General features: G+C 43.9%; 1 protein-coding gene across 7 annotated transcripts in view; it reads right to left on the minus strand.

Moving 5' to 3' along the window:
- Positions 1-26,173, minus strand: part of dgkh (diacylglycerol kinase, eta) — a 522,439-nt gene that overhangs the window by 55,735 nt on the left and 440,531 nt on the right. For all 7 annotated transcript variants that reach the window (XM_073046012.1, XM_073046011.1, XM_073046013.1 and 4 more), the window contains 4 exons: positions 23,305-23,471; positions 21,182-21,287; positions 15,723-15,815; positions 13,215-13,334 (listed from right to left, as the gene is read on the minus strand). In XM_073046012.1, the coding sequence (XP_072902113.1) occupies positions 13,215-13,334; positions 15,723-15,815; positions 21,182-21,287; positions 23,305-23,471 (486 nt within the window). The remainder of the gene's footprint in view (positions 1-13,214; positions 13,335-15,722; positions 15,816-21,181; positions 21,288-23,304; positions 23,472-26,173) is intronic.

The raw sequence follows: 26,173 nt of genomic DNA on the forward strand, positions 1-26,173 counted from the left end.
TTGGCCAACTTCAGTTCTGAATGTTATTTGCTTACTTTTGTTGCACAATTTGTTTTTTCCCCTGAATGTTGAATGTTTGGCCATCTTTTTTTAATGGGCCCTGTTGGGTTTCTTTGTTTTGTGGATGCCTGTAAGGAGAGTCTGATAATAAATGTACTTTTCTAGTCACATGCAACGCGCTTCTAAGGAAACACACGGAGGCAGAGAGAGCTGAACTCAGAATGCCTTTACTGATTCAAAATCACGTGCTTAAATCTCCCCTCCCATGGGCCCTTGTGACCCGTGGGGCCGACATGACGTCAGCCTGTCCCCAGAAGGTCTGCCCCGAGCAGGTAGTTCCAAATGCGCTACCGCGTGTCTGCCCGCGGCTCCCGATGGCGGTTCGAGTCCTGCGTGTGAGGGCCGCCACACCCCCCCCCCCCACAAGAAATGTCCATTGAGGGAGTGGAGCCCCCAGTCTGTGTGGCTTGCCTGGGTGGCCAGCCTCGCCGGCACGAAGCGGGTACCCTCACTGGTTGCTCAATGTCCAAGTGCGCTGGTTTGAGGCGGTCCACTGTAAAAGTCTCTTCCCGGCCACCCACCTCCACGACACACGTGGTTCCGTTGTGCCGGATCACCTTGAAGGGTCCCTTGTACGGCTGCTGTAGAGGTGACCTGTGCATGCCCCTGTGAATAAAAACATACTCACAGTCTCGGAGGTCTTTAGGGGTGAAGGATGGCGTGGGACCATTCCTGTGTCCCGCAGTCTCGTTAGCACCACTGCTGGAGTTTCTTCCGAACCTCAGGCCTCTGGTATGAACTCGCCTGGGACCGTCAGGGGGGCGCCGTAGACCAATTCCGCTGAGGAGATGTCCAGGTCCTCCTTGGGGGCTGTGCCGATGTCCAGTAGGACCTAGGGAAGCTCATCTGTCCAGTTGGGTCCCCTGAGGCATGCCATCAGGGACGACTTGAGATGCCAGTGGAATCACTCTACCAAACCGTTGGACTGGGGATGGTACGCTGTGGTGTGATGCAGCTGGGTGCCCAGGAGCTGCACCAGAGCTGTCTACAAACCAGATGTGAACTGCGCCCCTCTGTCAGAGGTGATGTCCGTTGGGAGGCCGAACCTGGCGATCCAGTTTGCAATGAGCGTCCTGGTGCAGGACTCAGGGGACGTGTCTGCGAGTGGTACGGCTTCCGGCCATCTGGTGAACCTGTCTACCACGGTAAAGATATACCTGGCACCCCAGGAGACTGGCAGGGGGCCGACAATGTCCACGTGGATGTGTTGGAACCTCCTGTGTGTTGGCTGGAGGGGAGCCTTCACGTGTCACTGGACTTTGGTGGTCTGGCAGTGTATGCAGGTCCTGGCCCAGTGTCTGACCTGTTTGCGCAAACCGTGCCAGATGAATCTGTCCGCTACCAGCTTGATGAATGCCCGGATGGACAGGTGGGCCAAGTCGTGCAGCGTGTCGAACACCCGGCGCCACAATGCCGCTGGTACCACGGGTCGGGGTTTGCCGGTAGACACGTCACACAGGAGTCAATCCGCTGCCGGGCCGATGGAGACGTCCTCCAACTGGAGCCCCGAAACGGCGGTGCGGTAAGCCGGGATCTCGGTGTCCGACCGTTGTGCTTCTGCCAGTGCTGAATATTCTATTCCTGAGGACGATATGCCTACTGAGTGGAGGCAGGGGCGAGACAGTGTGTTGGCGACGATGTTGTTCTTCCCTGCGATGTGGCGGACGTCCGTGGTGAATTCTGAAATAAAGGGCAGGTGCCTCTGCTGCCGAGCCGGCCATGGGTCCGATACCTTGGCCAGTGCAAAGGCAAGGGGCTTGTGGTCCGTATACACAGTGAACTCCCTTCCCTCAAGGAAGGACAGCCAGGTAGAGCGCTAGCAACTCTCTGTTGAAAGCACTGTACTTCACCTCTAGTGGCCATAGGTGCCGGCTGGAGAAAGCGAGTGGTCACCACTGGCCCTCGACGAGCTGCTCCAGGACTCCGCCAACTGTTGTGTCGGAAGCGTCGACTGTGAGTGCCGTGGGTACACTGACTCTCAGGTGCACTAGGAGAGCCGCCTTTGCCAGCACCTCCTTGGTCTGCTCAAACGCCTCCATGGACTTTGCGTCCCATGCCACTTCTTTGGCCTTGCCGGCCATCAGGCTGAACAAGGGTCTCATGATGCAGGCTGCCACCGGCACGAACCGATGATAAAAGTTGACCATCCCTACGAACTCCCGTAGGCCCTTGACCATGCTGGGCTTGGGGAACTGGCGGATGGCCCGGAGCTTGTCCAGTAGGAGAACTGCGCCATGTCGGTTGACTCTGTGGCTCAAGAAGTCGATCTCCGTCAGCCCAAACTGGCACTTCGCCGGATTGATTGCCAGTCCGTGGTCGCTCAGGCGTTGGCAGAGCTGGCGCAAATGTGCCTCGTGCTTGTGGTGTGAACTGCTGGCCACCAGGATATCATCCAAGTAAATAAAAACAAAATCCAGGTCGCGTCCCACTGAGTCCATGAGCCTTTGGAAAGTTTGGGCTGCAGTCTCGAGACTGAAAGGCATCCTCAGGAATTCGAACAAGCCGAACGGGGTGATGGGGGCTGTCTTGGGCACGTCGTCCGGGTGCACTGGGATCTGATGGTATCCCCTGACCAGGTTGATTTTGGAGAAGATGGTCGCTCCGTGCAGGTTCGCTGTGAAGTCTTGGATGTGGGGTACCAGGTATCTGTCGGCGGTTGTGGCATCGTCGAGCCTTCTGTAGTCTCCGCAGGGCTTCCACCTCCTGCAGACTTGCGCACCATGTGCAGCGGGGATGCCCACGGGCTGTCTGAGCGATGTACGATTCCCATCTTATCCATGTTACCGAACTCCTCCTTGGCGAGGTGGAGCTTGTCAGGTGGGAGCCTGTGAGCTCCGGCGTGCAGCGGCGGTCCTTGCGTGGGGATGTGGTGCTGCACGCCGTGCTTGGGGTCGGCCGTGGAGAACTGCGGGGTGACTATGGAGGGGAATTCCACCAACACTCTGGCGAATTGTTACCCGAGAGGGTCACAGAATCCAGGTGGAGGGCCGGTAGCTTGGCTTCTCCGAGCTGGAAAGTCTGGAACGACTCAGCATGGAACAAACGCCGGCCTTTTAGGTCGACCAGGAGGCAGTTGGCTCGTAGGAAATCTGCCCCTAGTAGTGACTGTGACACCACTGCCAACGTGAAAGTCCAAGTGAAATGTTTGGGCCTGAAATGCAGTGAGATAGTTTGCGGGCTGTACGTCCGAATACTGGTGCCATTTGCAGCGATGAGTTCAGGGCCTAGGACCACGTTACGAGTGTCCATGTTCGAGGCGGAGAATACACTGACTTTGGCCCCAGTGTCTACCAGGAAGTGCTGCCCAAAGTGTTGGTCCTAGAGGTACAGGAGGCTGTCTCAGTGGTCAGCCGTCGTAGCCATTAGCGATGGCTGGCCCTGGTGTTTTCTGAAAAAGCACATGGTGGACGGCAGCAGCGCGCGCCTGAGCCCCATCTTTGGTGATAGAAGCACCATTGTTTCAAACTTTCGTCCTTTTCCCCTGTGGGTCCTGACAGCTTCGGTTGCAGGGCCTGGGATTTGGGGCACGCGATCGCAGCTAGGCCAATAGAGGCTGTTCCACGTTGCTTGCTCTGTCAAAGGACATCAGGGTCACTGAAATCCTCACTCACGAGGAGCAGGCAAATGTCCTCTGGCATTTGCTCGAGGAACAATTGTTCAAATAAAAGGCACGGCTTATGGCCGTCCATGAGCACCAGCATATCATTCATGAGCTCGGATGGCGTGCGGTCACCCAGGCTGTCCGTGTGTAGGAGCCATGCAGCCCATTCGCGGCGGGAGAGTCCAAAGGCATGGATCAGGAGCGCCTTAAGCTTAGTGTACCTGTCCTCCGTTGGTGGCTGGCGTAGGAAGTCGATCATCCGACATGCCGTCTCCTGGTCGAGCATGCTGACCACATAGTAGTACTGCATGGCATCGGCTGTAATGTCTCTGATACTGAACTGGGCCTCAGCCTGCTCAAACCAAACGTGGGGCTGAATGGCCCAGATAGTTGGGAGCTTCAGAGAGACTGCGCTGTGCGAGTTGCTCGAACTCATGGCTGGTCACTGAGTCGCCGGCTCCAGATGCCGTCTGGAACGTCGGGGTCACCAATGCAGTCGCGCGCAACACACTACTAAAGAAACACACGGAGGCAGAGACAGCTGAACTAAGGATGCCTTTACTGATTAAAAATCACGCGCTTAAACCTCCCCTCCCATGGGCACCTGCGACCCATGGGGCGGACATGATGTCAGACTATCCCTGGAAGGTCCGCCATGAGCGGGTAGTTCCAAACGCGCTACTGTGTGTCTGTCCATAGCTCCCAATGGTGGTTCAAGTCCCGCGTGTGCGGCCCGCCACACTTTGAACTTTGAACATTGAAGTTTTTTTTAATTGAGTGCAGCTTGAAGGATTGCACTGCCAGCAGGAAGTGTAATCCAGACCATCCTTGGGCAGCAACAGCTGGTTTTTCAAAAATGTTTCAAGACAGCATCACCTGAGCAATTAATACAGAGCTATGGGTTTTACACCAAGTCAGGTGGAGGGGGGCAGAGGCAGCAGGGGCTAATTAACAGAATGATATCAGCTCTCCCCAAGATTTGCTGCACTTGTTCAAAAGAATATCTCACATCGACACACTTTTCCTGTATTTTTCCTCATTGATTTCTACAGCCTTCTCTCTCAAGCAAACCAAAATAACAGAAATCCCCTAGGTATAGGAAGGGCATTAGACATTTTGAAGATCTTTTCATTGATAATCGCTTCACTTCTTTTCAGCAGCTCTCTGTTAAGTTTAATCTGCCCAATGCTCATTTTTTTAGATATCTTCAAATTAGACACTTTATTGCTCCTTTAATTCCTAACTTTCCTGAAATGCCTGCAAAAAATGCTATGGACTTATTTCTTTCCATTAATCCACTAGGTAAAGGTTTAATATCAATTATTCGAGATAAATTAGCAGCCTTACGACGGGCCCCTGTGGATAAAATTAAAATGGCCTGGGAGCAGGATTTAAATACCTCCTTATCCGATGAGAGCTGGGACTCAATTCTCAAATCGGTTAACTCAACCTCTCTTTGTGCTCGCCATTGCCTTTTACAGTTTAAGATTGTTCATAGAGCCCATATGTCTAAATCTAAACGATCTCGATTCTACCCTAACATTAGTCCGCTCTGTGATAAATGCAAGAGGGGCGTGGCCTCTCTCATCCATATGTACTGGTTCTGTCCTAGCTTGGAGAAATTTTGGAAAGATGTCTTCACTACGTTATCGTGTATTCTGAATCAGCACCTAGAACCAAACCCCTTAATTGCTTTGTTCGGTTTCTGGGGCGAGACAGATGTACGTCTGAGTCCGACCAAATGCCGAATATTATCCTTTGCCTCTCTCCTGGCTAAACGCTTGATCCTCCTTAGATGGAGAGATGTTGCCCCGCCCACTCATTCTCAATGGCTTAACGACATTATGGCCTGCTTGGACCTCGAAAAAATTCATTATTCAGTTCTTAATTCGGATCTAAAGTTCCATAAGGTCTGGGGACCTTTTATCGAGTACTTTCATAACCTTCCTCTTGACTAGGGTTTTCTTTCTTTTCGGTCCCTTGCTTTCAGCTCCCTTTTTTTTCTGGTAGTAGGCATTATTATCCTCTGTTGCTAAGTGTATTCACAGTCTGGGAGTTTGATTGTCCTGATTTATACTCTCTATATTGTGTTGTGGTTGGTCTGGAGTTACTGTTTTTTTTTGTGTTGTGGGGCTTGGGGAGGATACTAAGTTTACTTTTCTTCAATTTAGGTGCTTTTTTTGTCAAATTCTCTTCCTTTGTAGCATATTGTCATTGTATGCTTAATTTTGCACTGTATTAATGTTCCTCATTGGGATTTGGGGTTTTTAATTTGTAAAATGTATAGAAAAACTAATTTAAAAAAATAATTAAAAAAAAGAAATCCCCTAGGTATCTTGGCCCAAACTTTTAAATCCACTCTTAAAACCTCTCTGCTATCCTCTCCTAATTCACTCCTTAAAAAATCTATATTGAATGATGCTTTTGGTTAAAAACCCAGCACCTTCAGATTGGAGCAACACACACAAAATGCTGGTAATCTTTCTTTTCAGTTAGTCCTGACGAAGGGTCTCAGCCCGAAACGTCGACAGTGCTTCTTCCTATAGATGCTGCCTGGCCTGCTGTGTTCCACCAGCATTTTGTGTGTGTTGCTTGAATTTCCAGCATCTGCAGATTTCCCCGTGTTTACCTTCAGATTGGAGATATTTTGAGCTTAATGAGTTTGAGCTTGTGCCTGGCTTGGTGTATCTGATGCTAATCTGGATGTTGAAATACCACTTCCTCCACCCCCATCACTAGCAGGGCCACAGTAATAACTAGAGAGATGACTGAAAAACAGACAAAAAATGCTGGAGAAACTCTTCAAGTCAAGCAGCATTTATGGAAATTAATAAACAGTCGATGTTTCGGGCCAAACCCTTTCCTCAGAACTGGAAAAGAAGGGGGAAGACACCAAAATAAAAAGGTGGGAAGAGGGGAAGGAAGAATAGCTAGAAAGTGATTAAGTGAAGCCAGGTGGGTGGGAAAAGTAAATCACTGGAGAGGAAGGAATCTGATGGGAGAGGAGAGTGGACCATGGGAGAAAAGGAAGAAGGAAAGGCACCGGGGGGAGATGATAGACAGGTGAAAAGAAGTAAAAAGCCAGAGTGGGGCACGCAAGAAGGAAGGGGAAGCGATTTCTTTTTCACTGGAACATCCTTCCTCCACCATTGATGATGCCCTCACCCTCATCTCCTCAATTTCCAGACACCCACACTCACCCCACCTTCCTGTCACCTTAACCGAGACAGCGTTCCTCTTCTCCTCACCTACCACCCAATGGGCCTTCACATCCATCTCTAAAGGGATCCTACCACCAAACACACCTTATCCCCAACCCCAAGACTCCACTTTCTGTGATTTCCTTGTTCATTCACCCCCCTCCCCACTAATCTCCCTCCTGTCACTTATCCCTGAAAGAGGCCAAAGTGCTTCATCTGCCTATTCATCTCCTCCGTCAGCTCCATTCAAGGCCCCAAACACTCCTTCAGGTGAGGCAACACTTCAATTGCAAATGTGTTGAGTTGCCTCCCGATGCAGCCTCCTCTACGTTGGCAAGACCCGTGATAAATTGGATAACCTCCACTCCATTTGCCAAAAACAGAATTTCCCAGTGGCCAACCATTTTAATTCCTATCTCAATGTCCGTTTTGACATGTCAGTCCATGGTCTCCTCTCGTGCCACAAAAAGGCCACTCTCAGGGTGAAGGAGCAACACCCCATAATCCCATCTGGGTAGCCTCCAACCTGATGACATGAACAGCAATTTTTCCTTCCAGTTAAAAAACATTCACTCCCCCTTCCTACTCTTCACACCTGCCTATCACCACCCCCCCAAGTGCCCCTCCTATTCCCTTTCTCCTATGGTCCACTCTCCTCTCCTATCAGATTCCTTCCTCTGCAGCCCTTTACCCTTCCCACCCACCTGGCTTCACCTATCACCTTCTCGCTAGCCTCCATCTCTTCCTCCTATCTTTTTATTCTGGTGTCACCCCCTTCCTTTCCAGTCCTAAAAAAAGGGTCTCGGCCCAAAATGTCGACTGTTTATTAATTTCCATAACTTGCTGAGTTCCTCCAGCATTTTGTGTGAGTTGCTTTGGATTTCCAGCATCTTCAGAATTTCTTGTGAACATGTTCCTAAACTGGCTCATTATAGGAGCCTGATTTTAATTTCAGGGTAGCAGAGGATGGCAGACAGGCTGGGGTTGGATTAAATGTAGATGAAACATTTTCATTTATACAGTTTTTTTCACTATACTTTGTGATGCTGCTGCAAGTAAGTTTTTTTTTATTGAACTTGTGCATACCATAAGATCATAAGACATAGGAGCAAAATTAGGCCATTAGGCCCATCGAGTCTGCTCTGCCATTCAATCATGGCTGTTCCTTTTTTCCCCTCCTCAGTCCCACTCCCTGGCCTTCTCCCCATAACTGTTGATGCTGGAATTCAGGAGAACGAGAGGAGATCTTATAGAGACATATAAAATTATGAAAGGGATAGATAAGATAGAGGCAGGAAAGTTGTTTCCACTGGTAGGTGAGACTAGAACTAGGGGATATACCTTCAGTATTTGGGGGAATAGATTTAGGATGGAGATGAGGAGGAATTGCTTCTCCCAGAGAGTGGTGAATTGGTGGAGTTCTCTGCCCAGTGAAGCAGTGGAGGCTACCTCAGTGGATAGACTTTACATAATAGGGGAATTAATGGTTATGGGGAAAAGGCAGGTGGTAGCGATGAGTCCATGGCCAGATCAGCCATGATCTTGTTGAATGGCAGAGCAGGCTCAACAGGCCAGATGGCCTACATCGGCTCCTATTTCTTATGCTGTGGTCAATCAAGAACCTATCAAGCTCCACCTTAAATACACCCACCAGCCTGGCCTCCACAGAAGCCTGTGGTAATAAATTCCACAAATTCACCATCCTCTGGCCAAACAAATGTCTCTGCATTGTTGCTTTAAATTGACACCCCTCTATCCTAGGGTTGTGCCCTCTTGTCCAAGACTCACACACCATGGGAAATATCCTTTCCACATCTACTTGGTATAGGCCTTTCAACATTCAAAAGGTTTCAATGAGATTCCCCCTCATCCTTCTAAATTCCAGCAAGAACAGACCCAGAGTCATCAACTGTTCCTCATATGATAACCCCTTCATTTGGAATCATCCTTGTGGACCTCCTCTGAACCCTCTCCAATGTCAGCACATCTTTTCTTAGATGAGGTCCCAACATCAACCCCTGTGGAACACCACTAGTCACTGGCAGCTAACCAGAAAAGGATCCTATTATTCCTACTCACTGCCTCCTACCAATCAGCCAACGCTCCAAACATCCCGTAATACCACGTGCTCTTATCTTGTTTAGCAGCCTCATGTGTGGCACTTGGTCAAAGGCCTTCTGAAAACCCAAGTACACAACATCAACTGACTTTCCTATCCTGCTTATTATTTCTTCAAATAATTCCAACTGGTTCGTCAGGGAAGATTTTTCCTGAAGAAAACCATCCTGACTTTGTCCTATATTATCCTGTGTCACCAAGTACCCCATAACCTCATATTTAACAATTGACTCTAACATCTTTCCAACCAGTGAGGTCAGGCTAACTGGTCTACAATTTCCTTTCTGCTGCCTCCCTCCTTTCTTAAAGAGTAGAGTGACATTTGCAAGTTTCCAGTACTCTGGAACCATGCAAGAGTCCAATGATTCCTGAAAGATCATTGCTAATGCCTCCACAATCTTTAACGCCACCTCTTTCAAAACCCTAGGGTGCAGTTTATATGATCCGGGTGACTTATGCACCTTTAGGTCTTTAAGCTTTTTGAGCACCTTCTCCCTTGTAATATTAACTGCACTCACTTCTCTCCCCTCACACCCCTCAGCACCTGGCACACTGCTAGTGTCTTAATGATGTAAAATACTCATTTACTTCATCTGCCTTCTCCTTGTCCCCTGTTATTATTTCTCTGCCTTCTTTTTCTAGCGGTCCTATATCCACTCATACTTCTTTTATTTTTTATATATTTGAAAAAGCTTTTATTCTAACCACCTTAATATTGTCTGCTGGCTTGCTTTTATATTTCATCTTTTCCCTCCTAATGATTCTTTTTGTTACATACTGTAGGTTTTTAAAAGCTTCCCAATCTTGTATCTTCCCACTAAATTTGTTGGATGGCCTCTCGTTTGCTTTGACTTCCTTTGTCAGCCACGGTTGTACTATTTTGCCATTTGACTATTTCTTCATTTTTTGAATACATATGTCCTGCACCTTCCTCATTTTTCCCAGTAACTCAAGCCATTGTTGCTCTGCTGTCATTCTTCCAATTTACTTTGGCCAACTCCTCTGTCATACCACTGTACTTTCCCTTACTCCACTGAAATACTGCTACATCAGACTTTACCCTCTCCCTATCAAACTTCAAGTTGAACTCAATCATATTGTGATCACTACCTCCAAAGGGTTCCTTTACCTTAAGCTCCCTAATTGCCTCCGGTTCATTACATAACACTGAATCCAGTATAGCTGATCCCCTAGAAGGCTCAATAACAAACTGCTCTAAAAAGCTATCTCTTGGGCATTCAACAAATCCACTCTGGAGATCCACTACCAACCTGATTTTCCCAATCTACCTGCATGTAAAATCTCCCATGACTATTATAACATTGCCCTTTTGACACACCTTTTCTATTTCCCACTATAATCTGTAGCCCACATCCCAGCTACAGTTTGGAGGCCTGATTATAACTGTCATCAACATTCTTTTGTCCTTGCAATTTCTTAACTCAACCTAAAAGGATTCAACATCCTCCAATCCTACGTTACATCTTTCTAATGATTTAATGTCATTCTTTACCAGCAAAGCCACGTCTTCCCCTCTGCCTACCTTCCTATCCCTCCAATACAATGTGTAACCTTGGACATTCAGCTCCCAACTACAACCATCCTTCAGCCATGATTCAATGATGGCCACAACATCATACCTGACAATTTGTAAAAGTGCAACAAGATCATCCATCTTATTTCTTAATCTCTGTTCATTGAGACATAACACTTTGAGTACTGTTTTTGCTACCCTTTTTGATTCTGCATCCTGAATGCACTGATACTCACACTGCTGGCTGCAATTTTGTCCTGTCATCTACCTGCCTTTCTGACACACTATTGTTGCATTTTTATCATCCGTCCTATACTGAGTCCCCCTGCCAAATTAGTTCAAACCCTCCCCAACAGCTCTAACAAACCTGCCCGCGAGAATAGATAGATAGATAGATAGATAGATACTTTATTCATCCCCATGGGGAAATTCAACTTTTTTTCCAATGTCCCATACACTTGTTGTAGCAAAACTAATTACATACAATACTTAACTCAGTAAAAAATATGATATGCATCTAAATCACTATCTCAAAAAGCATTAATAATAGCTTTTAAAAAGTTCTTAAGTCCTTAAGTTCTAAGAATTGTAAAGCCTAATGGCATTGGGGAGTATTGACCTCTTCATCCTGTCTGAGGAGCATTGCATCGATAGTAACCTGTCGCTGAAACTGCTTCTCTGTCTCTGGATGGTGCTATGTAGAGGATGTTCAGAGTTATCCATAATTGACCGTAGCCTACTCAGCGCCCTTCGCTCAGCTACCGATGTTAAACTCTCCAGTACTTTGCCCACGACAGAGCCCGCCTTCCTTACCAGCTTATTAAGATGTGAGGCGTCCCTCTTCTTAATGCTTCCTCCCCAACACGCCACCACAAAGAAGAGGGCGCTCTCCACAACTGACCTATAGAACATCTTCAGCATCTCACTACAGACATTGAATGACGCCAACCTTCTTAGGAAGTACAGTCGACTCTGTGCCTTCCTGCACAAGGCATCTGTGTTGGCAGTCCAGTCTAGCTTCTCGTCTAACTGTACTCCCAGATACTTGTAGGTCTTAACCTGCTCCACACATTCTCCATTAATGATCAATTAATATTGGTCCCCCTCAGTTTCAGGTGCAAGCTGCCCCTTTTCTAAAGGTCATACCTCCCCCAGAAGAGATCCCAATGATCCAAAAACCTGCACCAACTTCTCAGCCACACATTTATCTACCAAATCATCCTCTTTCTACCCTCACTGGTATGTGGCATAGGTCGCAATCCAGAAATTACTATCCTGGAGGTCACACTTCTCAGCTTTCTGCCCAGCTCTCTAAATTCTCTCTTCAGGAGCTCTTTGCTTTTCCTTCCTATGTTAATGATACCAATAGGTATCAAGACATCTGGCTGCTATCCCTCCCCCTCCAAAATGCTGTGGTTGCAATCTGATTCATCCCTGACCCTGGCACCTAGGAGGCAACATACCACCTGGGTGTCCTGTTCACTTCCACAGAATCTCCTGCCTGTTCCTCTGACTATTGAGTCCCCCATCATACCGCTCCCGCTCTTCTCTCACTTTTCCTTCTGCACCGTAGACCCATGCTCAGTGCCAGTAAACAGGCCTCCTATATACATGTGCTTTTGACTTTCACAACCAAAGGGTGCCCCATACAGCCCAGGTAAGTAATAGATGATGCACCATGCAGTAGGATTCCAGAATCTGTAACCCACAGTTTCTTCTTTTGAGGATTCTTGCTATATCTGGATGCAGGTAATGCTTTGATGGACCAGAGGCAGAAATTACAAATCTTAATGCTTCCAACTGTGACACCAACAGTCAAGAAATGGAATGTTGCTCTTTTATTCTTCACTCCCTTTGGTTTTAATAGAATCCCTAATATCTGCCTATACCAAGAAAGCATATCAGCACCTTTACTTCCCCAGGAGTCTATCATAATACATCATGTTCCTAATAACTCCTATTAATTTTTACATATGCACTACAGAAAACACCTTATCCAGGTGTATCACAGCTTGCTATTCTAAGTGCTTTGCTCAAGACTACAAAAAATTGCAGACTTGTGAATGTAGCCCAGTTCATCATGAGAAGCAGCCTCCCTTCTATTGACTCTGTCTGCATTTACTTCTGCCTCATGTAAGCAGCCAACATAATCAAGGACCCACCAGACTACCAGACTCATTGACACCTTCTATCCCATTGTTATCAGACTCTTCAAGGACTTCTCATTTGCAAAAGATAAACTTTTAATTTTCCAATCTACCTTGCCCTTGCACTTTATTTGTCTATGAGCACTGTTTTTTTTGTAGCTATAACACAATATACTGCTTTCTGCATTCTAAAAAAAACCTTGGCCAAGCTTGTGCCCTGGAAACTTTCCAAGGCGCAAATCCATGGTCTATCGAGACTAACGGAGGCCTACTGCATTCTGTCTTCTTTTTTCCAAACGTGTGTATGGAATGATCTGTCTGGATGGCACACAAATCAAAAGCTTTTTATTCTATCTCAGTATATATGATAATAATTCAACCAATACCAATACCATTTAATAAACAGAGAAACTCTACAAATGCTGGAAATCCAAGCAACACACACAAAATGCTGGAGGAGCAATACTATTTTCATTCCTTATGATATAAAAAAAACAGATTCAGGAAACATTGTTTTCATAAATTGCAAGCAGTAACACTGCCTTTTTTTATACCTCTTCAGCTGTTGGCTGCAGCACATGGTAAAGCCATGGAACTTCTGCAAGCTTTTGCAGTTCAATATCCACGAGGTGCAGTGCTGTTGTCAGCTGCTCTTCCTGAGGCGAGTCTAATTGCTGTTAGAAATACAAAATAGAACAGCAGTTAATAGCTGAAATCACAATGCTGGTTCCAAGTTAAATGTACATATTTCATTTATTTGCTTAAATGCAGAAGTCTTGCTGATCATGGATCATGCATGTCCAGTAGCTGGATGGAACAGGATGATCGTAGATCTTCAACATTCTGCGTTTGGAGCGTACATACCCAGAGGAACAAGAGACCTCTAAGTCATCATAATGTTTCGAAACATTAGAAACTTTACCCAACTCAGTTCTACCCTACTCCTCCCACCTGTCCCAATTTCATTACACAAAAATTGCTGGAGCAACTCAACAGATCAGACAGATCTATGGAAGGTAATTACAATATCAACTTATCTGGTTCTTAAACCATCATGCTCCAAATCCCTATCAGTCACCATATCTCAAACTACACTCTGGGGTCTCCACAAAAGTATTTGAGTTACTGAACATTGTGTGTTATTGCAAACTGTTTGTTTTGCCAAAGAGTTTGTATCTGATGAGCAACGATTCTCAGTTCAGCTTCAGAGTTTTTTCTGGGTGCAGCAGATTTCATCAAGTTGTAACTTGGTGTATTCACCTTTTTCTTTGCTCTAGTTCATGAAGGACTAAAATTTAACTTACACAAATTAAGTCAATAATATCACGAGGAACAAACAAAGGAAACTACAGACAAACCCAATGCTGATCTGTTCTACCTTTTATGTTCTATCATATTTAAACGAGATAGTTTTAAACAGAGAATATCAGATTTGATTGAATCTAATTTGCCTTGGTCTACTCAGATAGTCAGTGATATTAAGCACAGGTAATAAGTTCAACAAAGGATTAATACTGTTTAATAACTTCTGGTTACCACATTAGGCTTAGAGTAGAGTTACCAACTCAACAGGACTTGCCTAGTTTCTCCAGGAATTAACTACAGTCTCCTGGTTACTTGTATGTAGTAGGCTGTCCATTGATCAGTGCTGACTGTGGATGTTGCATCCTAGTTGTCTAAACTTGCCAGTACACAAGCCAGGGCAGTGTGTTATTGAGAGCAAGCTGTTGTCCATGCAGCGCGCTCCCCCTCTCCACACAGTTGATGAATCCAAAGGAAAGGCAGAGGCCGAAACTGATTGGCACCAGCAGTGTCACAGGAATTGCCAGTCAGCTTTGAACTCAGTAGGGCTGCCCCTGGTACTCCAGCTCCAGATTTTTCCTTTGGGTTTAATCTCAAAGCCTTCCCCGGAATTAGGTATAGCTGATAGGCAATGGAGGTTTGAGATCAGAGTTTTTCTTCTCCTAGATAAGCTGCCAACCGTGACTGATGATCACGAAGTGACTCAAAGAGACTGGTTTTAAGGTGGCAGTAACCCGTCTCTGACCTTTCTCCTGTCAGTAGGAACAGATCTTAGCATAGGGCATAATAGAGCTTAGTAGCTAAGCCACATGTGAAGGCCATGTGCCGGACTTGGTTGTCAGAGGCTATTTAACACACATGCATTTGGGAGGGTTTAATCCCATTACTCCTCACCATCTATGACTACCTTGATGAACCGTGATGTGCATAACTTCTCAAAATTTCTCCTGTGGGTGCTTAAGAATTTTTCTATTGAATACCTTCACCACTAAAATTACTGGAAAGGGAAAGAAAAATACTAGTTACTGTCAGGACAGTGGAAGCAGAAGAGACTAGAGATGCTGGAATCTGGAACTCAGTGGAGCAGAGCATGTGTGGCGGGTAATCGATTGATGATGTTTAAGATCCTTCATCTGGAAGGGTTGCTGGATGGGAGCATTGTCTGATGAAAACACTGGGAGCACCCTAATTACAGTTAGCAAAGTTGCTGACTTCTCACCATAGAAAAATATGTACTTCAATACATTTGATGAAGATTTTGTGCTAAGCCCATTTGAGTTAGCTAGGCTTAGGAAAAGCTGAGAATGTGAGCACATTAACTTTGGAGTTAGGTTTAGATGTGAGCCTGCTGTTGGCTGGGGAAGTGATGACCCCCCCTCCTGTTGGACTGTTTGAGATAACTTAATTTTTTATTTTTCTTATTTCTCTTCTAATATTTGTATATCTGTGCACTTGTAATGCTTCTGTGACACTGTAATTTCCTTTGGAATCAATAAAGTATCTCTCTTTCTATCATTGGGATTTGGAGGAAACCAGAGCACCTGGAGGAAACTCACACAGGCACAGGGAGAATTTGCTAACTCTGCATAGTACTACGGTCAGGATTGAACTTGAGTGTCTGGTGTTGGAGAGTTTCCTGCCCATTTGTGCATGGTCCTGAATCTTGGCTGCAGTATGGCCCACAGGATACACCATTTGGAACTCCATATTAGACATGACATACATTATTACTTGTCAGTTTGTAGATGCTACCAACTTACCAGTGGAACTCTTCCAACAAGCAATGATTCTGTCTCATTATGCAGGGCTTTCACATTACTGGCAATCTCAATAGCCGTGTTCCTGGTAAGATTCTGTGGGAAAGAAACAAAAGTGAGAAACACCAGCTGATTGATTTGTTCTTTATATATTGTCATTCATTTGCAGAAGGATTGACTGGAATTCCATTAGTATCAATGTGACTTATAAATAACATCACTACTTATAAATCCTATTCAACCCCAAAAATTAGAGATCTTTGTGCTATTCAATCCAAAAAAAAATGTGTCTTGTATTAAATGAGCAGATGTGCAGGCTATTTTCACTATACATATTCTCCCAGTGGGGATTCAAATACTTTCATAATAATGACAATGCCCATAATTGTCTGCAATACCTGTGAGTTAGTTTGTCATGGTCCCAGAACGCATCCTACACAGCTGACCAATGCCTCTATTTTCTGAGGAGGCTGAAGAGAGCTGGACTATTCACATCTATACTCACATCCTTCTCCAGGTATTGACCAGGCTGCGTCATTAGATAGTATGGAAAATGCGCAATGACAGACAGGAAGTCTCTACAATGGGGAGTCAATACTGCCCAGTGCATCACCGGCACCAGCCTACCCTCCATCAAGAACATATATACAGAAAGGTGCTGGAAATGGACCAGTAGAATCATGAAGGATCCAACCCACCCTGCTCATGGACTGTTTGTCTTACTCCCATCAGGGAGGAGTCTATGTAGCATCCACACCAGGACCACCAGACTCAAAAACAACTACATTCCTAAGAAGTAAGGCTGGTCAATGCCTCCACCCACTAGACCACTCCCCCCAGACTCCCACCACCACTACTTCCTGTGGTGTAGGTCCTTTCAGACGAAGTTAGATATGGCCCTTGTGGCTAAAGGGATTAGGGGGTATGGAGAGAAAGCAGGTACAGGGTTCTGAGTTGGATGATCAGCCATGATCATACTGAATGGTGGTGCAGGCTCGAAGGGCCGAATGGCCTACTCCTGCACCTATTTTCTATGTTTCTATGTTTCATCATTTTCTGTCAGAGTCACCTTATGTGAAGACACTCCTGAGCCTAGTCCCACTTTATGGACATACAATCAATCTATACATGTAAGCTATCTAATGTATTTATATTTATTGTGATTTTTTAAAAATTGTGTTCTTTATCTTATTGTGTTTTTTTTAATGCTGTATCGGATCCAGAGTAACAATTATTTAATTCTCCTTTACATTTGTTTACTGGAAATGGCATTATACAATGCCAATGCCATCTTGAATCTTATATTCAAAAAAATCCAGGGCCCTTTGAACATCAATGTTTCTTGTTTTTCACCATTTAAAAATATAATCAGTATGTCTTTGGTAATAACTTCACATTTTCCTACATTGTACTCCACCTGCCAAATTTCTGCCCAATTCCTCAGTTTGTTTAAGTCCCTATGAAGCTTCTTTGGTTTCTTACCACTACTCACTTCATTTTGTATCATCAGCAAACTATAAATGCTTCATTTGAACCCCTCAGTCAAACTGTTGATGCTGGTTGTGAATAGCTGGGTCCCAAGTCCCTATACCTTCATTTTTTACTTGTAATCTATCAGTCTATGCTAGTAAACTACACTTAATTCCATGCGTTTTGTTCACCAACCTTCTGAAAGGACCTAACTGAACACTTTCTGAGAATCCAAATATACCACATCCACTAGTTCTGCCTTATTTGCTCTTCTGAGTGCATCCTTAAAAAATCCCAATTTGCGAGGGGAAGCATCTTTCATCAAAGATGCATGTAAACAGACCAGACACAGAAATACGACGTGTACAAAATCAGGTTTGGGGTAGTGGGTGGAACAGCAACTAGACTGGCTGCTTTGTCCTAGATGGTGTTGAGCCTCTAAAGTGTTGATGCAGCTGTACTCATCCAGGTTAGGAAGACTGTTCTATCATATCAAGATAATTAGATGTCAATAGTACATTTATTTGTTTTAGTTATTACTTTGCAATAGTACATTGACTTTGGATTGTCCAGGTCTTCCTTCACACCCATCATCTGAAAAGCAGTGTAATTGAGCTTTTTGAGTCTAAAAAAGGTATATCCTAAGCAGTGCCCAAAGAGATAATCTGCAGCTGGGATATGAGACCTACAATAAATGAAACATCAACTTTGCAGCCTCAGGCATATTTTCCCCTTGAAACCCATTGCAAGATTTATTCGGGCTGCCAACGCAATATACAATTAATACTGACTTTATATCAGGGATTCCTGGAATTCAGATCCTTCGGATAAAGCTGACATGATGTATGGAATACAAGTCTGTGTAAAAGCCTATTTAGCAGGTTATGGGTGCTATTTGATGGCAGTGTCAACAACACCTTCCATGAAGACTTGGAGTATTGTATGCAGTTCTGCTGGCCATACAATACAAAGGATGTGGTTGAACCATGGAAGATGCAGAAGAGATTCCTCAAGATTTTGCCTGATCTAGAAGTCATTAGCTATGAGGAGAGATTACAGAGACTGGGCTTATTTTTCCTGAAGTGAAGGAAACTGAGGAGTCTGATTTAAGTATGTATGATTATTAGAGGAATAAATTGGGTAAATAATCAAAATCTTTTTCTTGTAGTAAGGGGATCAAAAACAAGAGGATTGGAAGTGATCTGAGGGGTAAGTGCTTTTACACAGAATGGTTGGTATCTGGAACATGATGCCAGGGAAAATGAACCAATCAGATTAGGGGCATTTAGACAGAATTTCAAGTAGGCAAGACCTAATGTGGGAAAGTGGGATGAATGTAGAAGGGCAAAATGGTTGACATGGACATGATCTTCTGCAATGTCCGTCCGTGCAATGGCTCAGACTTAAGTTGTTTATTAGGTTCATAGGGATGGGTTAGGGGACAGTGCAGGGAATCAGGGGTCAGGTTACTGTCAAGGGACAGGGATAAAGGAGAGTTAGAGGAGGTCAAGACAGGAACTAATGTTCACAGTCCAGGTCAGAATGTCCCACAGTTGAAGGTCAGTGATCCCGACGTTGGGTCGGTAGGCACTGAAAACATCAGTGATCCCCAGAGTCTTAGTTCAGATGTCTGTATAAGCAGGAGTCATGAGGGCCAGTGACCCACCATGTCACTGGGATTGGGAGTCCTTGTGAGTCCAGAAGTTGACGCGCCAAGGTCAAACCCATGATCAGCGGTCCTGGCATCGAGGCCAGTGGTCAAACCCATGCTCGTTGAGTCCTGTTGTGGATACCCAGAGGTCAGCAAATTTCAAAGGTTGAAGTCCAGAGGTAGAGGCCCAAAGATTGAAGACCCTGGGTCAGCTTGTTTGGAGGTCAGAGGTCTGATGCTTGCAAGCCTTAGAGTCTAGAGCTAAGGACCAAAGGTCAAAAGGAGTCCTGGGCTTGGGGACTTGACTGTCTGTGTGAGCAGGTGGGTGAGTGGCTGGGAGGGTGGCAGGGTCTTGTTTTGCTGTTGCTGCCTTACTTTATTTTATTCTGGTACTTGTGTTGTGCTGAACTGAGGGCATGCTATGTTGGCGCTGGAATGTAAGGAGACACGTTTGGGCTCTCCACAGCACAGCCTTGAGCGTGGAGGTTGTTAACACAGACAGTATGTTTTAATGTTTGTGTGATAAATAATTCTGAAACTGGTAGCTGAGGGTCTCACTTCTGTGCTGTGCGGCTTTATAATAAATGAGAGACCAACAGGGGAATAATTAGATGGACTGGATTTGTTCTGATCTGTGGCAACAGGGCACATACAGACAACTTTCCACCTTATTTAGAGTTGTAACTAGATTAGAATTGCTCGTTTTGAAGCATGCCTTCTGCTATATCATCACAATGTTGCCTGATTCCATACACTCTACTCTGTCCACTTCCACTCAAGCACACCGAAATTTTGAATGAATTGGATTGGCTGAACACTGGCTTCTATGATGGTTGGACCTCAGGAAGAAGCTGAGATCAATCACTAATCCTCACTTTGGCTGAAGATGATTGCAAATGTTTCAATTTGTCACTTAACATGTGGTGCTTTGACATCAAGGATAGCTATGTTCTTGGAGACTCTTTCTATTTAACTGTCTTCCACATTTATGGATAGTCATCACAGGATATTTGGTGTTGGATCACTTAGGTCTGCCTATTAATATAATACTTTTACAGTTTAACATACTTCAACAGAGTTTCAATAAATCAATGCCTCACTTTTTGGGATAGCTGGCTCCATTCCTGGCAAGCCTGATGGCAATGGTGAAGCAAAGGAAATGCCATGTTATTGATTCCATGAAGTACAATGGGACTGCTACACAGTACAGAGGAGATTTCCTGACTGTTATAATGTCTCCACAAGCACTAAGCAATGGTAATTACTATAAATAACATGGGCAAATAAGACATGTATCAGCATCAGGTAGATATCTGATGTCTGTCATTTGGAACTTGGCCAGATTGACTGTTGATGGGGAATTATGCCACTCTTGGTGATAGAACTTGAATTCACCTGCCCAGAACACTTTTAGTGACTGTTTCTTTCAATGCATCTTTTAAATGTCATCAATAGAATACTGATTCATCTTTGTGCAGGATGGGAGATGTTTGACTTGATGCCACATTGAGAGCTCTCCTTCCTAATTGTATACTACTACCCACCTGGTCCATTCTAGAGCCAAGAATATAGAGGAGAGGCTTCAAAACTGGTTTACAGGTACAATTCTGTGAATAGTTGCTTGACTGGTTTGTGGTTCATCAATCCTAATTTAGACCAGACCCAATATATTAAAAAATGGGGCTTTCTATGGCTTGGGTTGTGACATTATCATGCTCAAATAACAAGTCTTGGTCGAGGATGAACTCTATCTCCAATACTAATTTTATTTATTTTATGCATATAAATTAATTCAGCCAAGTGGCTTGCTAAATCATCTCACTGGGTAGTTAAGAAAATCAACCAGATTGTTGTGGTCAGGAGTCTTGAACAGGCTGGATTGTGTCAGACAGCAGATGTCCTTTCCTGAACAATATCAGTGAACCACATATATTTTACACCAATCTCACGGTCATCAAGATCGTCACTAGATTTCTTTTTTAGAATTCCAAGTACAAATTCACCAGGTGCTATGGTGAAATTAGAACTCATAATTAGATACCATTAGGCCTGGTCTATAGATTACTAGTCTGGAATTTTAACTGTAACACCACCACTTCAAATAAGACTGTTTATCTTGAAATTCATATGTATAATGCCTTTATATATCTATAACAATACATTAATCATTTAAAAAAATTCATACATTTTAGCATTTTTTTCCCAAAAGGGAGAGGCTTCTTTTAATCCAGGCTTAAAAGCAATGGAGCTTATTCCCAAAGTAACAAATGCAGTTGTTGTGGATGAGCTCAGTTTGATACTGATTATGGACTGGGTGCAAAATGACATTACTGATGCTTACCTCTGGGAACTTTGGATTGGTTTTGTTTAATGCATGAGAGCTTGCATTGACTGCATGAGCTAGTTCTTGCTCCAGGAGGCTGTGGGTCTTGGCTGCCTCGCAGATTCTAAAAGTCATGAATGAAAGAAGACTTCAGGAAAACAACAACTACAATTAGTGGAAAATTGGAATAAATGAAATAATAAGGCACGGTAGAGAAACCACCTCCCAGCCAGAATTCAATCTCAAAGGCATTACTGAGCACTTCATTGATGGAAATGTTAACTTCCCTGCAACAATATCTAAATGAAACCATATGGACAATGGCATTGCAAGATAGGAAGGATAACTGAATAATTCCACCATCAACCACACTTGTTGATTGTATTCCTTTATGAAACTTCAGACTGAATGAAAGCACGTAATACATGAACAATTATCTCTGTTCATGGTACCTTCATGGAGTATTACCTTATTTTTATTAGGGGAAAGAAAGTGTTTCACAACAAGAATTGCAGAGCAACAGACCTACATAACTCAAGGTACAGATGCCATAAGTTTATTGATTAAAATCAGATGCATGAGAATCTAAAAGTGGAGGAGCGAAAAGATTTCACACACTTGTAAGTCTGGTGGAAATTTCAGAACCAAGAAGTAGAGCTCTCAAGGGTTTTGGACACAAGAACAGAAAGTTTAAGCAATGCGATTCAAGACCCCAAAACCACAAGTGTGACCCACAGGATGGGACAATCAAGGGGTCAGGCAGCAGACTTTGAGAAATGCAAATTTACAGGTAGATGAAATTGGAAGGTTAGCCAGAACAAGTTGAGTCTGCTCTTTCAAAAGCATAGGTAGGTTTCAGTAGATGGACTGAAATGAGTGATGGTATGCAGCCAGAACAAATAAGAAGCAGTATGTTATTGTCCCCTACAACTTGATAGGTACATTTTTCCTCTTTCTTTGGGAGAGGGAGGAGATTTGAAAGTCTCCTTCGATCACCTGGCAGCTGGCTAAGAGCATGGGGTATCCAAACAGAACAATTAAGTAAGGAGAAAATAAACTCCACAGATGTACATTCACCATCACCATAATGCAAGACATTGGAAGGTTCAAGCTGTGTTACTGGTTCTATATTTGGCTGAAACAGCCATTGCATGCAACACCCCTGCATGTAACAACTAGAATATCACTCTAGGGAAAATTCTCCAGTTCTGGACATCTAATGACATATACTACTAAGAAGGGAGTGTGCTTCAGATATATAAAAAAAATTCCACCTGCAGCTTCCTGACCTAGACTGTCTTTAAATCTCAAAGTGTTATTGAAAGAAGAGAAAGGGGTGTTTGCTGGTATCTAAGGCAATATTTTCATTCTACTTCAGTAAAACAGAATATTTGTCAGTAACACAAGAAAATCTGCAAATGCTGAAATCCAAAGTGACACGCATAACATGCTGGAGGAACTCAGCAGGCCAGGCAGCAACTATGGAAAGGAGTAAATAATTGACATTTCAGGCCGAGACCCTTCATCAGTCCTGGAAAGGAATAAGTTTTGGGGAGGGGAGGAAGTAGTACAAGGTGGTAAGTGATAGGTGAAACTGGGAGGGGGGTGAAATAAAGAGCTGAGAAGTCAATTGGTGAAAGAGATAAAGGGCTGGAGGAGGGAGAATCTGATTGGAGAGGATAGAAGACTATGGAATAAAGAGAAGGGGAAGAGCACTGGAGGGAAGTGATGGGCAGGTAAGGAGATAAGGTGAGAGAGGGAAACAGGATGATGAATAGTGAATATTTGTCAAACTCACTTGTGCTTGTAAGATCCTGGTTAGCACAAATTACCACTATTTCTCTTTCATACAACAGTGACTAGCTGCCAATATTTGAGGATGGCATTTCTCTGATCTGAGGCCGATGATATGAATTTACTGCATTTATCCTATAACGTGGTAAACCACATAATCATCACATTGCCCCTGCCACCACAGACATTCCCCAATTTTTCACACACATACACACTGTACTTTTAGTCTTCAATTATTCCGCAAATCCTGCACAGCATCAAGACACTGGGACACTTGCTTTTAGCACATTGCCTTGGTACGTGCCCTACAAGCATGCTGGAATGAAAAGCTGTGATCAGCAGCATACCTTGTTATGAGCTCTTCAGCTGCCTGCGCACAGAGCTGCAGCTGGGTGACCTCCTCCTCCGTGGCCAGGTCCACCGACTGCTGGGGGTACAGGTGGGGCCGAAGCGCCAGCCTACAGGAGTCATACCGCATTTTGTCCTCCCAAGATTTCAAGGTGCTCTCAAATGCCTGTAGAAGGTGAATATTGAAAGCTGTGGAATAGACTAATAAGGACACCGTGTGCCATTGGGTCTGCATCTATGCTCAATGGACCAGACTGGCTCTGAATTTGCTGGGGCAGAATGTCCCTCTTCAGTTCAAAGGAAAGTCTTCTAAGACATAACCTTCTGGGCCAAAGAGCGGCATAAATCAGTCTACATCCCAAAAGCCGTGTGGGCCTGATACATTAATTGATCGCTGTAAAATGCCTTGGATATAGCAGAGTGGTAGAATCTGGGGGAGTTGATAGAAAAACATTTTTTAAATGTTATTGACGTAGGATCTATACTGGTTGCTGACTCAGTGAACTGAAAGGACAGTTTCCAGCTGTATCTCCCTATGATCTATATCTCGACGTCTGAGTCCACCCACAGTTCTCCCCCTCTGCTTGCCTGGACTTGTTCTTTCACAGCAACACAGTCCACAAGTCCAGCTCATCTGCTATTGAGCAGCTTGCTAGTGGGGTAGACCTGCAGTGAGATGGTCTTACTATGCAGCAGTGTCTTGCTGTAAAAAGATGTAAAGGGCAAACAATTACAACTTTGGTTGAACCCAGACAGACTGCTGCAACCATAAACACCACCACCTTCCCAGAAGTGAGATGTGAATTATGAGTATTACCTTTTCTCACATCCTGCATTTTAATCAATTATCTGATTAATAGCTAAAAAAAATTGTAATCAACTGCAAAGACTTCATTTATTCTAATGAAACAGCCTTAAAGAACTTCAGTGCATCCTGTTCAATAAAATACAGAGTTCCCTGTAAAACCCTGAAAAACCGATAGAATGAAAAAAAAAGATGATTAAATCCATGTTATATCAGGGAGATAGCAGGATAGATCTATCAAATTAACATTCACCACAGACTCTTACATTCAAATTCCCAAGTCACCCCTGAGAAACCACTTCAGTGTCCACTGCTCGATCCCCCAGAAGCAGATATAATTTTCATATTATAAATAGGTCCAACACTATATTTTTATTGATTTGTGAATATAATTGGATATGCATAATTCTAATATTCTTGCTACACTTTGACAAAAATTCCATTGTTAATCCCACAAGTTTGCAACCAATTTAGTACATGCCTAGAAGATGATGATAAGGTCCACCTGAACATTTGATATTGTGGGTTGCTTATGATTTGTAACCATTCCTCATAAAATTATTTTTTCTGTCCTAACTCATGGGATGAACTTGTCTTGAGTTCTACAATCCTGCCCTGTCCCAAAATTCTCTAACTTTATCATTTTCAAGTATTTGTCTAATTGGAAAGATTATAGAATCTGTGTTCAGCACTCCTTTTAGCTAGAAATTCCAGTTCTTAATGACTCATGGCATTAAAAATAATCCATCTCCCTTTTCTCCCTGATCCCTTGTGATCTCTGGTTATCCATCCAGCTGCCAGTGCAAACAAGTCACTTTTAATATAGGAATGCCTTTTATAATTCTTAATATTTTGATCAAATTCCTTCCTGAACTTCCTGGATCAGAGATACTTTAATTCTCTCATCTCTCAACCATACAGAAGTCCCTAGCCCTGGCATCACTCTTATAAATGTATCATGAGGTGCATGCTCTCACTTATATTAAAAGCACAGGTTGAGAATCTCCCTTCTGCCACTCTGTGACTCATCAGCTCCCAAGATCTGGCATGTTCTGAATAATAACTAGTATAGATCTAACACGGTAGATTGGTATAGAACTTAGTAATAACCTTATACTAATTTAATTAACCTACTATGCAACTTCTGCCATCTCAGCCAATAGCATTTCTGATTTATGAAAACTTCACGTTACAGGCAATTCTCACTAGTACCTGTACATGACCTGAGTATCCATATTTAAAAAGAACAGTTTTATGATCAGAGGAAAATGATAAGGAGCAATTTCTGTGGTCTAGATTTTCTATGGTCTGGCACCAGTCATGTCCCAAGGGTGCCAGACAAGAAAGTTTCAACCTGCACTGTGTAAATCTGCTTTTGTGTAATTATATCTTCCTACCAGTGGTGGAGCCATCCACCCGCATTAGAGAACAAGAAACAGGATAGGTGTAGCTAATTAGTCCCATAAGCCTGTCCATCATTCAAAATAATCATGGCTCATCTGCTCTAAGTGTCAACTCCTCTCTGTTCGAGTTTCCCATAGCCCCCAATTTTCTGATCTTTCAACCATTTATCTATCTCCTCTTTAAATATTCTGAACTCCAGCCTCCATGCCCCTCTGGATTAAGAAAATCACCACCCTTTGCAAGTCCTGCACACCTTGGTTTTAAATGTCAGCCCCATTTCTTTGTAACTCATTTGAGACACATGCATTTGTGGAAATATCTCAACAAGCACTCTGTTATAATCCTGTAGGATCTTAAAAATTCCAGTAAGATCATCCTATTCTTCTAAATGCCAACAAATACATATCCATTTTGCTGGGGATTGGGCACTTCTCTTATCTTCTTGACTGTAGGTCACAAGCTGAATGTAAACTAATTCTTGTCCAGTTGATTCTAGTTTACCATCTCCAAGCTTCTGTTCCTTATCAACTTATCAAAGGGAAATCTATTATTGCACTAAATACAGAGAATTCCAGTTACTTGGGACACATCAGGACCAGTACATTTTGGTTCAAATAAGTGGTTGCCCCAATTAGCCGAAGTTTCATGGAATAAATTTA

Source organism: Hemitrygon akajei, chromosome 5 (genome assembly GCF_048418815.1).
Source record: "Hemitrygon akajei chromosome 5, sHemAka1.3, whole genome shotgun sequence".
Classification (NCBI taxonomy): Eukaryota; Metazoa; Chordata; class Chondrichthyes; order Myliobatiformes; family Dasyatidae; genus Hemitrygon; species Hemitrygon akajei.